At 48.3% G+C, this 13236-nt stretch overlaps 1 protein-coding gene across 2 annotated transcripts; it reads left to right on the top strand.

Moving 5' to 3' along the window:
• The first annotated feature begins 1403 nt into the window (after positions 1-1403).
• Positions 1404-4945, top strand: RBM3 (RNA binding motif protein 3). 2 transcript variants are annotated; one of them, XM_032843077.1, is made up of 7 exons: positions 1404-1534; positions 2140-2259; positions 2514-2620; positions 3262-3367; positions 3464-3557; positions 4002-4084; positions 4401-4945. In XM_032843077.1, exons 2-6 carry the CDS (start codon positions 2157-2159, stop codon positions 4057-4059), a joined length of 468 nt encoding a protein of 155 aa, XP_032698968.1. In that variant the 5' UTR covers positions 1404-1534; positions 2140-2156; the 3' UTR covers positions 4060-4084; positions 4401-4945. The 2 variants fall into 2 exon arrangements, with proteins under 2 accessions (XP_032698968.1, XP_032698967.1); XM_032843076.1 differs by having other exon boundaries at positions 1405-1534; positions 3999-4084.
• The last annotated feature ends 8291 nt before the right edge of the window (positions 4946-13236 follow it).

Below are 13236 nucleotides of genomic sequence, written 5' to 3' on the forward strand. Positions count from 1 at the left end.
GGTGGGGATTCTCCTTGGGATTCTCTCTCTCCTTCTTCCTCTGCCCTTCCTCACCCCACTCTCCCCTCACCTCATGCTCTCTCTCTCAAATAAGAATCTTAAAAAATAAAATGTTAAAAAATTTACAATAATATAAAAACACTACATGCAAATTTTGTAGATCACAGCAAAATCAGTTAAAACAAGAAACCTGTAGCTTTAAATACATTTATCAGGAAAGAAAGGTTGAAAAAGATACACTTTAAAACCAATAAAATGGTTAACTGTAGAAGGAAGAGAACAAAAGTTGGGTGCAGGATTAAAAGAGAATAAATAAAATGAGGGGCTTTTTGTGTAACAACAATGAAGATGTGTTATGAACCATAGAATATGATCAGAGCTCACTTTGAGAGTCAAACGGGTACTTCTTTTTGCATGGGGCCTCAGATTCCCTGAGGGCTACCTAAGACTATTATGTATATGCACCATGTGAAATCTATTCATGTCCATCCTGAGCATAGGAGGCCTGGATATGGCAAAAGCCAGACAAGTTCATTTTGTGGATGCATACAATTGTGTACTCCAAAAGTTAACAAATCTAGTCTGTATTTGGAGCGCTGACCCTTAGAAGGACTTGGAAATGTAGAGTTTCTGAGAGCAGAGTAACCCAGTCTTCCTTGAGGGGGAGCTCAGAAACTCTGAAAGCTGGACAGGTCCACTGTGTACTGTGAAAGTCTTTACGGGTCAAGGGCTCAGGGACCCTCCATGATAACAAAAATTGTTTTGTGGATTGGAATTTACTCCCTCTGAAGACTGGGGCATGCTGTTTTGTAGAAAGCATCTCGGGCAGTCTACCAGCAGGGAAATCAAGAGACTGACTTCGGGAGGCAGTCAGATAAGGAGGAGGGCTGAAGTCAGAAATGAGAAGGAATGATGCCAGGAAAAAGGATCCCATGACAGGCGGCTAGATGTTGGGCAGAGAAAACGTAGGGATCAGCATCACACACTGAGAAAACAGAGGATCTGACGTTAAGGACTGTGAAGGGTGAGGACGACAGGTAAAGTAGGGGATAAAACATCCGATCCTTGAGGAATACGAGAGAACTGGGGGGGTGAAGGAGGTTACAGTAATTACGTCATGGGGACCTACAGGAAGACGACTGAGATGGAGAGGAAGACGCCAGAACCAATGGACGATATGACGTCAAGGACAGCCAGGGTGACGTCAGGGCCGGAAAAGGATATCAGAGCGAAAAGGCTCCGGCGCACTGCTGGGCCCGCGAATGGATACGGACTCCACAGTGCACCAATCGCACAAGGCTCGCCTCCCTTTCCGGAAGCATGCTGAGCTTATTGGTCCGTCTGCTCTGCCATCCCTTCCTCCCACCCCCTTGCTGGCTTCAGCCAATGAGCATGAACGCCGGTGCGCGCGGGGGACGTTTCGTGACGTGCATGCTACGTGCGCTTTATCAAGCGTCTTCCTGCGCGGCAATCTCCCCAGTCTCTCCGCTCCTGCACGGTAGCTGTTCTTCCAGTTCTTTTGCATAATTTGCAGGTAAGCAGCGCGTATCTTGTGGGCCGGCTGCTCCTGGCCTCACTGATGTGCGACGCGCCAGCCAGGAGCTAGGTGCGCGAGTGGGGAGAGCAGCGGCTTCTGACACGTAGGCTTGGGCTTCTCCCGAGTGAGTAGGTCCGTACTGAGAGATGAAACTTTTTTCTTTTGGTGGGAGGCTGGCTCCTTATATCCGAGTGCGATGAATGCTGGGAGGGACTGGCGACGTCTGTGGCGGGAGGGACCGCGCGACAGCCGAGATTTGCGGGTGCCCTTCCCCCACCACCACGTGACCGCCGCCATCTTGTTCTGCCGGCGCGGAGGGAACGCAAGGGTGATCGGACCCTGCGCAGTGGCACAAAATGACGGGCGTGGTGGTGGTGATTTGAGCATGCGCGAAGGCCGCCCCCAAATGGCTGCTTCCCTGATCCGGCTCTGCCGATTCCCGGCTTTTCCGCTGTTCTTCTAGGTCCGTGTTCAGGTGTCTCTCTGTTTTCTCTTTTTTGTAGTCTTCCTCTTTGTTTATCCTTTCGTGGTCCTGCTTTTTTCATTTTTTCTCTCTTTCATCTCTACGGTTTCTCCCACCCTTTTTCGTACTCTATTTGCAGTACTCAAATTGACGGCCATGTCTTCTGAAGAAGGGAAGCTTTTCGTGGGAGGACTCAACTTCAACACCGACGAACAGGCTCTTGAAGACCACTTCAGCAGCTTCGGTCCTATTTCGGAGGGTGAGATATGGGCTAGTTGTATGATGAGTTGGGTGTTTGAAAGTCTGGGGCCTTTGAGTTTCAAGAAACAGAAGAAGAAAAATCAGGACCCTAGACTTACACATATTCCTTTTTTTGTTGTTCCTAGTTCTAAGGTAATCTTGCAAGAACCCCCTAATTTTCAGTTGAGGAGTGGTGGGAGGGGTCTGTTCTCTACGGGACACCCTTTGCCGGCTTATGTTTCTTCCTACCCACATTTTTCTCTTTTTCCCCAGTGGTTGTTGTCAAGGACCGGGAGACTCAGCGATCCCGGGGTTTTGGTTTCATCACCTTCACCAATCCAGAGCATGCCTCAGATGCCATGAGAGCCATGAATGGAGAGGTGAGGTCTCCTACCTGCATAGGGGCCCTGCCCCCATCTGCCACTTGCACCATTCTTTCTGTTTTTCCCTCTGTGTCTGCTAGGGGCATCGCGGCCACCAAAGCCCGCAGTGCCCACTCACAGGAGCGTGACTGCCTTCTGTTCTAGGGGGTGGAGGGCAGCGGCAGACAGAGCCGGGCTGCCTGGGAGGCGACGACTGGTCCTGCATGAGGCCGAGAAGCCACCTGTGGATGGTTGACCTGCCCTGGGCTTAGGTAGTAGAGTCTGCAGACCTGCGGGCCTGGCCCGGAGAGGACCTCGTGAGTCTTCTGGGATGGACTCTGAAGTCTCAAACCAAGAGAGGTGTCTGTCTAGCCCTAATAGTGGGGCAGCTTGTAGGAGTGGGGAGGAGAACTCAGCCTGAGTTCAGTCAAGATGTAAGTAGTAGCAGGGGGAACACGGTGGATTCAGGTCATTTTGTGGGATTCTATAGCTCCTGATAAAGCCATTCTGGTGAAAGGAGCTTATTCTGGAACATGGCACCCAGAACCTGGTGCCCAGCAGGAATTTCTGGGCAAAAGCCCACCTGCCCTACCCATTCTTCCTTCCCCACTGCCCTGTTTGACCACCAACCCATCCTCCTTGTGTCTCCCCACACGTAGTCTCTGGATGGTCGCCAGATCCGTGTGGATCACGCGGGCAAGTCGGCCAGGGGAACTAGAGGGGGTGCCTTTGGGGCCCATGGGCGTGGTCGCAGCTACTCTAGAGGTAAGTGCAGTGGTAAGTGTGGATATGGGGGAGAGTGGCTTATTAGTGACTTATGTCTAGACGGCTGCTTTTCAACTTTTTCTTAATCTACTGTAGGTGGTGGGGACCAGGGCTATGGGAGTGGCAGATATGACAGTCGACCTGGAGGATATGGGTATGGATATGGAAGGACCAGAGACTATGGTGGCAGGTGGGTAGCCAAGGGATTGGGGCACTCTGGTGGTGCTGCTTTCTTCTTAAGAGCTCAGCTGCCTGGGAGTTCATACATACTTGATTTTGGTGTTCACTAGTATCAGTTTTTATGGATTGTAATGAGGTTTTAAGTGTGATACTGTTTTGAGGTGTGTATGATGCACTAGTAAATTGTAAGATAATGAAATTATAATATGGTAGGTGGTAATAACATGTTTATCATGTTTTGTTGGTTGTATGTGTTGTGTGTGTAATAGGCTATGTGCAAGTTACATGTCACGTAATTATGTGATTTCTGTACAGTATGTGTTTGATACGTGATTTACATGTTACAGTGTAATAATAACAGAACGTGACAGGATATGTAAATATGTGTGGTTTTTAATACCAGGGTTTCTAGGATATGTTCTTTCTAACTGCCATGTATGTTTTCTCCCAGAAGCCAGGGTGGTTATGACCGCTACTCTGGAGGAAATTACAGAGACAATTACGACAACTGAGATGAGGCATGTGCACCTAATGTAGGTGAGGCTTATGTGTTGCCACTGAGCGGACCTCTGTCCACCAGCCCTGTCATTTTCCACTCGAGCTTTCCTCCTGCCTGTACTTAGTTCACCTGGCCCACCTGACACCATTCCTAGGCCTCCTTTGCTCTCAGGTGCCTGTCAGCTAGTCTGCTGTTGGGAGGGGATGTCTAAAAACCTGTCTACCCTGTAATCTCTTGCCTGGGTATGGAGGAGATGAAGCGGCATTGCTCAGCAATCCTTACCAACCCTGGGAGGTGAGCATGTGTACCTCTGCCTTCCCAACATTACAATTCTCCCCTTCTTACTGTTCTCAGATACACAAGGAATAAAACTTCTGGTCCAGGATCATCCTTCCAAATGGCTGTATTTATAAAGATTTTTGGAGCTGCACTGACATCTGTTTTAGTACATCAACTTCTATTTTTGAACTGAGCTCCCAAGGTAGCTTGTCACAAAGAACTTTTAGAAAGCTCCATGTGTTTTTTAAATTTTTTTCTCTTTTAAATAATAATCCTGGGACTTTTGTAGAGTTTGGGTATTTTTTCCTTCTACCAATTTTTCAGTTTGGGCTCTCAGGATTACTGATTATGGCAAAAAAATAATGTTCAGACTGCTTTAAAAAAAAAATAACGTGCATTTTTCATGATAAGGAAGCATTTCCAAATGCAAGTACAAGAAATCACAATTAGAGGTGGGTTTTTTTTATTCAAGGTCCCCACCCTTGAGAATACAGAAGCTTCTTAAAATATTTGTAAGTGTCCTTTTTTTTTAGTACTGGAAGAAAAAATACTCTGTTGTGTCTCACTAGCATTTTAGGATGTTCTTCACGGAGCTGATTAAAAAGTTTAAAAATGAAAAACTGGTACGTGTTTTTTTTCCCTTGCTGACCTGTTTTCAAACTAAAAATGGAAGATCAAGAAGGGATGCTTTTAGGAAAGAGTTTAGTCGGGGGGTGGGCAGCAATTGCCGTAAGAGTAGACCTCTCCAGCCCAAAGTTTGGTTGCGTTTGGGTATACATGAAGTGTTGGGGTGCTGGGGGTTACAGAGGAAATAAATACTCTGCTGGAATTGGGTTTCCTGAGATAGCCTTTTGGTCCCATTATTTTTGTCACCATTGTTTTGATCATTGTCAGCTTGGGTTTGAGTCTCCCTAGCTTCTTGGAGCATCAGTGGGTACCCTCCTCAAAGGATTGTTCTGAGAATTTAACATCTGGTGGGAGTTCGATCCTGTCATAAACAGCATTTTCAGTTTCTTTTGACTCTGAAATGTTGGGAAGTGGAGGAAGTGTGCTAAATTCCCCTTTGAGGAACACGGAAGAATCCTGACTTGAAAATAAGGTTCTAAGAGCTCAGACTCTGGATTCAGATCCAGGATTGAAAGAAACAGAGCCTCTGCTGCTCCCCAGCTATTTGATCTTGTGTAGGACACTTAACCTGTGTGCCTCAGCCTCATGGGCATTTCACATTTCTTCTTGAGGGTTTAAGTACAGTGAGTAGGCATGTACAGCCATTGAGAACAATTACCAAACTTCCTACAGGGATTCATTCAGTCTGGCGGTGTGAGGGTCTTTGGTGGTAAGGTGGCAATAGTTGGGCCTGCTTTTGCACCTGTAGTGGGTCTTAGTTCCTCAGTCCTCCTGCTACTCCCTTTGGTCCTGGTTCTCTCAGCTGCACTGGGGTCCTGTTGGCTTTATCCCTCCTTTTGGAATTTAATGGTGGTGTCCATGGCTTCTACCTGATTGATGCAAAAGTCATATACCACCAGATAGCCAGTTCTGGGACATCTTTAACTGCCTTATTCCCTCATTCGTAGGGTATGTGTTAATAAACTCAGTATGTTCCCTCAAAAGTCCTATACTGAAACCCCAGTATGATGGTGTACGGAGGTGAGGTTCTTGGGGAGCAGGGGTGATGAAGATAGGTAACTAGGTAATGTATAATAGTACCCTGAGTCACAGGAAAGCTTCCCCCTTCTGTTCTCAGCCACGTGAGGATACAAGAAGCTAGTAGTCTGGGAAAGCACTCAACAGAGTTCAAACATGCTGGCACCGTGCTAGACTTTAGCCTCCAGAACAGAAATTGATGAGCCACCCAGTTTCGGTGTTTCTTTGTTTTGCTTTGTTGTTTGATTTTTTAAAAGATTTTTATTTGCCAGAGCAAGCATAAGCAGGGGAGTGGAAGGCAGAGGGAGAAGCAGGCTCCCTGCTGTGCAGGGCTCAATCCTAGGACCCCAGGGTCATGACCTGAGCCAAAGGCAGATGCTTAACCAACTGAGCCACCCAGGAGTCCCAGTCTGTTGTGGTTTTCTAGCTCTGAACTGACTGAAATTACAGGTTCCTGTATTGGAAGAGTCCCATATTAGAAGCCTCCCTCCTGGCCCCAGCTAGTTGGGACAGGTTCCAAGGACCCTTCTACCTAAGCAGTCATGAATCTGCTTTGTTTGGCAGGTGGGTGGAGTCTAGGGAACTTTTCATACCTCCTGACAGACCCACCTGAGCCAGGAAAAGGGGCATTGTGGCTACCACCACTGGTTAGGTATTGGGTACTTGGTCTGAGGATGTTCTGTGCAGGGCCTTTGGGGAGCAAAGGCAGTGGGGGCTCGCAGGAGGAGCACCGTTACCATCGAGTAAGTAGGCCATGGTGGGGGGCACCGGCTCCCTGCTGTTGGGAAGTGAAACGTTCTCACCCTTGGTGTGGCTTGAGATTCCATAGTCCGCTGCAAGAGTTCCTGCAACAAAGTGATCCCCTAAGTGACATCAGTAAAGACTACACCTTCCTATACCTGCTCTGCTATCCTGATGCCTGATGTTAGAAAGACCTTGTAGAGGTGCCTGGCTGGCTCAGTTGGTAGGGCATGTGATCCTTGATTTTCGGGGTTGTGAGTTCAAGCCCCACATTGGGCATAGAGCTTACTTAAATAGAAGATCTCTTAAAATCCAGCCCGGGAAGGCCCAGTCTCTGGCTGATAATTTGCTCTAAAGAAAAAGGCTTAGAGAACTCCTGGTTTTTCTCACTGCAATTGCTGATAAAATTTCCAGATATGAGATTCAAAGTCCCCTTAAGATGTTTATTAGTCCCTGCTTCAGTTTTACCAGAATTTCCCTAGTGTGCGTGCTTGTCAAGAACCCATGGAGACCAGAAACTCCAATGCAGAGGTTCCTTGAGTACCTCTGTCCCAGGGCATATGAAGACCAGATCCCTGGTCTGCAGATACTTATATTTTCAAGCCCTGGATCTTGCCTACACCAAAAACGTTGACCCAAATGTTTCTTCTAGACACCCCACCTCGCCCATTTCAAGAATAAATCCAAGGCCCTAACCCCTCCCACCCCCATGTGGCCTGAAAACCCTGAAGTCCTGCTTCAGCTTTCTCTGCCTCAGGTTCAATGTGTATAAAATGGGAATAAAAGTGCCCATCAGATGGGCATTTGTAGGACATGGCAAATTACCAAGTGAACACCCACACCCTTGTCCCACACACTCCTGGATCTGAGGGTCTAAGAAACAAAAAAGCTTTTTAAAAGCCGCTGTGAATACTTGAGTAAGAAGGCATATTGGATAATGGTCAGTAGCCAGTGTTCCACGACTGCTCAGGACAAAATCTGTCCCTGCCCAGCTGCTGCTTCCACCGTCCCCCACCTCTCCCCCTGCCCAGGCTAACATAAAGGCCATGATCCTTTAGGATTCACAGTGCATAAAGATCTGAGGAACTAGAAACAGTTTTTTCCAAATTGGGTACAAGACTTGACATGGTGCTTTTCATAATCTTATTTTTTTAAGTAACCTCTACACCCATTGCGGGGCTCAAACTCAAAACCCCAGAATGGTCACATGCTCTTCCAACTGAGCCAGAGCTCTCATAATCTTTCTTTTCCTTCATGTGCAAATGCATGCAATATACCGCTATAAAGCAGTTATGGCAAGCTGCTCCAGATCCTAATGGGTGGGTGGTCTTAACATACAGAGAAGGCACAAGGAAAGTTAAAAGTTTCTAAATTGTCAAAAACAGACCATGACATTCTGTATAAATGTTCCTTGTACAATGTTGAGTCAAATGTTTTAACTCCATTTTAAGCTTCCTTTAAGTAAAACTCATCTTTGGAATTTTTCTTCGCTTTTTCTAGTTCTTAGTAGTTGAACACAAGATTCGCAGTCTCTATTTTAACCTTTATGACTGTAATCTATAGTAGCAGGTACATTTTTCCTCACTGGAGTCCAGTCCACCCATTTTTCTATGTAAGTGGAAGAATGGCTTGATGAATGAAATGGGCAAAGTGCCCTGGTGTTTCCCACTTTATTGTATCTTTTTTAAAAAAGATTTTATTTAATTATTTGACAGAGATCACAAGTAGGCAAAGAGGCAGGCAGAGAGAGGGGAAAGCAGGCTCCCCACTGAGCAGAGAGCCGGATGCTGGGCTTGATCCCAGGACCCCGAGATCATGACCTGAGCCAAAGGCAGAGGCTTAACCCACTGAACCACCCAGGTGCCCCTCTTTTTCTTTTTCTAAGACTTTATTTACTAGGGGTGCCTGGGTGGCTCAGATGGTTAAGCGTCTGCCTTCAGCTCAGATCATGATCTCCAGGTCCTAGGATGGAGCCAGCTCAGCAGGGAGTCTGCTTCTCCCTCTCCCTCTGCCTCTCCCCCTGCTTGTTGTCTCCCTGTCTCTGTCTGTCTCTCTCTCATGAATAAAATAAATCTTTTTAAAAAAATTGACAGAGTACAAGCAGGGGTGCTTGTTCTATAAATACTAGCTTCTCTTTCTTGGCATCCGACATTATTTTCCAGATACTGGCCCCAGAACCGCATCCTGCTTCCCTGCCCCAGTCACAGATCTCAGAACCCCTCTGGCTTTTCCAGGCAAAAGGACTATCCCTTTGCCTGGCACTGGAGTTCCTGCTTCGAACCTCTGTACCCAGGACCTCTGGCCTATAAAAGGGGGGTAATGAAGGTAGCCCCTTAAATGAGTTAAGACATGGGAAGCACCTAGAACAATGGTAATTGCATGTGGTCCATAAATGTTAGCATTGTTTTGTTTTGTTTTGTTTTGTTTTTATTTTAAGATTTTACCTATTTGAGAGAACATGAGCAGGAGTGGCGGTAAGGGGCAGAGGGAGAGGGACAAGCACACTCCCCACTGAGCAGGGACCCAGAGGCAGGGCTCTGTCCCAGGACCCCGAGACCATGACCTGAGCCGAAGTTAGATGCTCAACCGACTGAGCCATTCAGGCGTCCCAAATATTAGCATTTGTTATGTGTGACAGATAACTGTAGGAACAGCAATGGATACAACATTTCTTTCCCTCAGGAATCATGTCATACTGGGGTTTAAAGACAGTAAAGTAATAAATCAGTGTGTAACATAATGTTAGGGAGTAGCAAGAATTAAACCCGGGGGTGTGGAGAGCGATGGGATCCACTATTTTATACAAGCTGGTCAGGGGAGGCTACTCAGGAGACAGCCTTTCAGCAGAGACGTGAAGATAGCACTGGCAGGGGAGAGCAAGCAAGGAGGTTATCTGGGGCTGAGGAAGGGTTCCGCCATGGCACTCAGGCTGCCTTGCACGTCTTCACGTAGGCCACTTAGGCAGGCTGATCTAAGTACTGGCAGAATGCCCTGTGAGCCTCAGGACACGGAGCACAAGCAGCTTGAGGAACTACTGTGAAGCCATTTCTCACCCCTTGTCTACAAAAGAGGCTGTCATGAGGCGGTTTCCCATGATGCATGGATCTGGGCAGGTATGAGGCCTTCTGTCCTTTTCCTCCCCTGCCTAGCATGGCACTTGCTCCTCGGCAACGGGGTGTCCCGCCATCTGTGCTGCGGTAATCTGGCCCCTTCCATTTCGGTGTTCCCCAGCACGTGGGACACGGGCTGCATCCGTGGCTGGTCCTGTGTTCACTGTCTAAGTAACCTCTCGATCGAGTGAGGGCACGTTTCCTTGCTGACCAAATCCGTCAGCCTAGCCTTGCCTTGACATCTGGGAGAGAGTTAGAGGCGGAAGGAGAAGCAAGCAAGTGCAAAGGCCCGGAGGTGGGAGCTTGTACAGGGTGGCAGGAGCAGGGTGAGTGAGGGAGCCAGTGGCAAGAGGTGAGGTTGGAGAAGTGACAGGGGCCTGGTCCTCTAAGGCCACACTGGCCACAGGAAGGACTCAGTCTTCTCTCTCAGAGATGGAGGCAGGACAGGCATGTGAGCAGAGGAGGGCGGAGGGCTGACTTGGGTTGGAGCAGGACTCTCTGGCCGCTGTGAGAACAGACAGGGAGGGATGGGGGTGGAAGCAGTGAGGCTACGGCAGTAGTCGAGGCCAGTGATGGCGGTGGTGGCAGTGAACACGAAGAGGAGAGGTTGCGTTCTGGATACATTCTGAAGGTGGAACTGAATGCTGACGGGTCGAATGAGGGGAGCAGGATGAGAGAAATACTTGTTACAAATCCACATTAGAGAGGCCCCTGGGTGGCTCAGTTGTTATGCATCTGCCTTTGGCTCAGGTTACGATCCCGGGGTCCTGGGATCAAGCCCCGCTTCAGGCTCCCTGCTCAGAGGGGAGTCCGCTTTTCCCTCTCCCACTCCCCCTGCTTGTGTTCCCTCTCTCAGTGTCTCTCTCTGTCAAATAAATAGATTAAATCTTAAAAAAAAAGCAAGGATTCCCAAAGCCAAGTGGCCTGGGTCCACATTCAGCCCTGGCGCCAACTGACTGGCTTTGGGCAGGTCATGTCGGCTCTTCCTTCCATTTCCCCATCTCTGACATGGCCTAATAGTACCAATTTCATGGGGTGGCTGGACTAGGATGAAAGGTTTTCCATGTCCATAAAGTGCTTAGGACAGTCCCTGGCACAGAGCACTTGTTCTTAGTAACATTACTGTAGGATGAATGGAAGTGTTCACCGAGAATGCACGGGAGAGAGCGTTCCGGAGCCCAGGAACAGTCTGTGCAGTTTTCAAAGGATGTGCGAGAAAGCCAGTGTGGCTGGAACCAAACGCGATTGAGTAAGAGCAACAAGGGGGCGAAGATGGAGAGGAGGCCTGAGAGCCGCTCCTCACAGCAGCCGGGAGCCATTGTGAGTTTCAAGAGGGACCTGCCAGTGCAGGAGGGCAAAAGAGACAGGAGGGAAAACCAATCTGAGACTCGGGCCCGGGGTTGTATAGAGAGGAGAGGGAATGGAGCACTGTTGTCAACACCAGGGGCTGGTGGTTTCTAATTTCTGGGGCCCAGGATAAGAAAATGAGTCCAGTTTGACTTCTTGCCTGAGTCCAAATGCTGGTTCTAGTATCTTCTGCTTCCGTGACGGGCGGTAAACTCCTCCACAGTTCACTTTCCTCATCACAGCGGGGCTAAATGGCACACGTACCTCTCACTAGGGTGGTTTGTGACAGTTACAGAAGATGGAAGTAGTAAGAGCCTGGCAAATTCAGGCTGTCACCGAGACCAGGCAAGGCTGAGCTCAGGAAAGCAAGGGCGCCTTAATATTCAAAGAGCAGGGGCACCTGGGTGGCTCAGTGGGTTAAGCTTCTGCCTTCAGCTCAGGTCATGATCTCAAGGTCCTGGGATTGAGCCCTGCATTGGGCTCTCTGCTCGGCGGGGAGCCTGTTTCCCCTCCCCCTCTGCCTGCCTGTGTGCCAGCTTGTGATATCTCTCTCTCTCTCTCTCTGTGTGTGTGTGTGTGTAAAATCTTAAAAATATTCAAAAAGCAATGAGATGTAGTTAGTGTATTAGGAGAAAACAAATGTAAAGAATCAAGGGCTGTGCCCATTTATCTATATTGCTAGAGAGTGAGGTACCAAACTCAGGGTCCAGTCTTTCCCAGGCCCACCATCTGGCCAAATCCTTCCCCGAGTAAATAGAATTGAGATCTTAAGAGCAGACTGACCCCAGTTCTAGCCCCGTGAAGTGACGTTCCCGTCTCTGAGTCAGTCACTGACGAGCCTCATTGGCCTTGTCCACACACTCAGCGTCCAGAGCTCTGTGTGCCTGGCTCCTTTTCATTCAGTTTCCAGCCAAAATGTCTTTCTCATCCCTCCTTCCTTCCCCCACAGCTCAGCAACACTAACCAAACTTCTATTTTAACAATAGTACCAATTTCTTTTTTTTTAAGATTTTATTTATTTATTTAACAGAGAGACACCAATAGAGGGGATACAAGCAGGGCGAGTAGGAGAGGGAGAAACGGGTTTCCCACCAAGCAGGGAGCCCGATGCGGGGCTCTCAATCTCGGGACCCTGGGATCATGACTCAAGTCGAAGGCAGAAGCTTAATGACTGAGCCACCCAGGCGCCCTGAGTATCAGTTTCTTATATGACCTTCTTGTTTATCTGTCCAGTTACAGTGGCAGCTCCGTGAGAGTGGGTTCAAGTACTACTGTTTTCCCAGTGCCTGACACCGAGTAGGAGCTTGACAAGTAGGTGCTGCTTGGCAGGCTAGCTCTCCGTTTCAGCCCGAGGGGGCTGTTCAAGTGGTCTGTGAGGCTTCTCCCAACCGCAGGAATCTTGTTTCTGACTCAGGCCATGGAGAGTTATTACCATTAAGAACTTTGGCCATGAGGAGAACTTTGGCTTCAGAGGCAAATGTTTTTTGTCAGGAAATGGTAAAATTTAAGTTATGACCTTATGTCCCAACCCCCACTTGTCCCGTTTAGGAAGAAACTTTGAAGGTGAGATAAGTGAATAAGAACCCTACACTCCAGGGTCACCTGGGGAGCTCAGTTGGTTAAGTGTCTGCCTTTGGCTCAGGTCACACCATCCCAGAGTCCTGGGATCGGGTCCCATGTCGGGCTCCCTGCTCACCAGGGAGCCCGTTTCTCCCTCCACCTGGTGCTTCCCCTGCTGTGCTCTGTCTCTCTCTGTCTCTTTCTCTCTCTGTCTCTCTCTCTCTCTGGCAAATAAATAAATAAATAAATAAACTCTTTAAAAATAAATAAATAAATGTAAAAAAAAAAAAAAAGAACTCTAGACTCCAGTTACACCTCAGCTCTATGTCTCCCATTTTGCTCTTGGGTCTTGATTCTCAGCATACCCTTGTCACCCCAAGCCACCCAGGCTTTCTCTCAAATTGCACTGCCCTTTGTCCCAGAGGATGGGGCTCAACTTCATGTTTGGTGTCAGCCTTAGTAATGAAAAGTGATTGCAGCCAGTGTGATCCAGTGCTTGCCTTTGCATT

Source organism: Lontra canadensis, unplaced genomic scaffold (assembly GCF_010015895.1).
Source record: "Lontra canadensis isolate GAN:19392208 unplaced genomic scaffold, GSC_riverotter_1.0 scaffold134, whole genome shotgun sequence".
Taxonomy (NCBI): Eukaryota; Metazoa; Chordata; class Mammalia; order Carnivora; family Mustelidae; genus Lontra; species Lontra canadensis.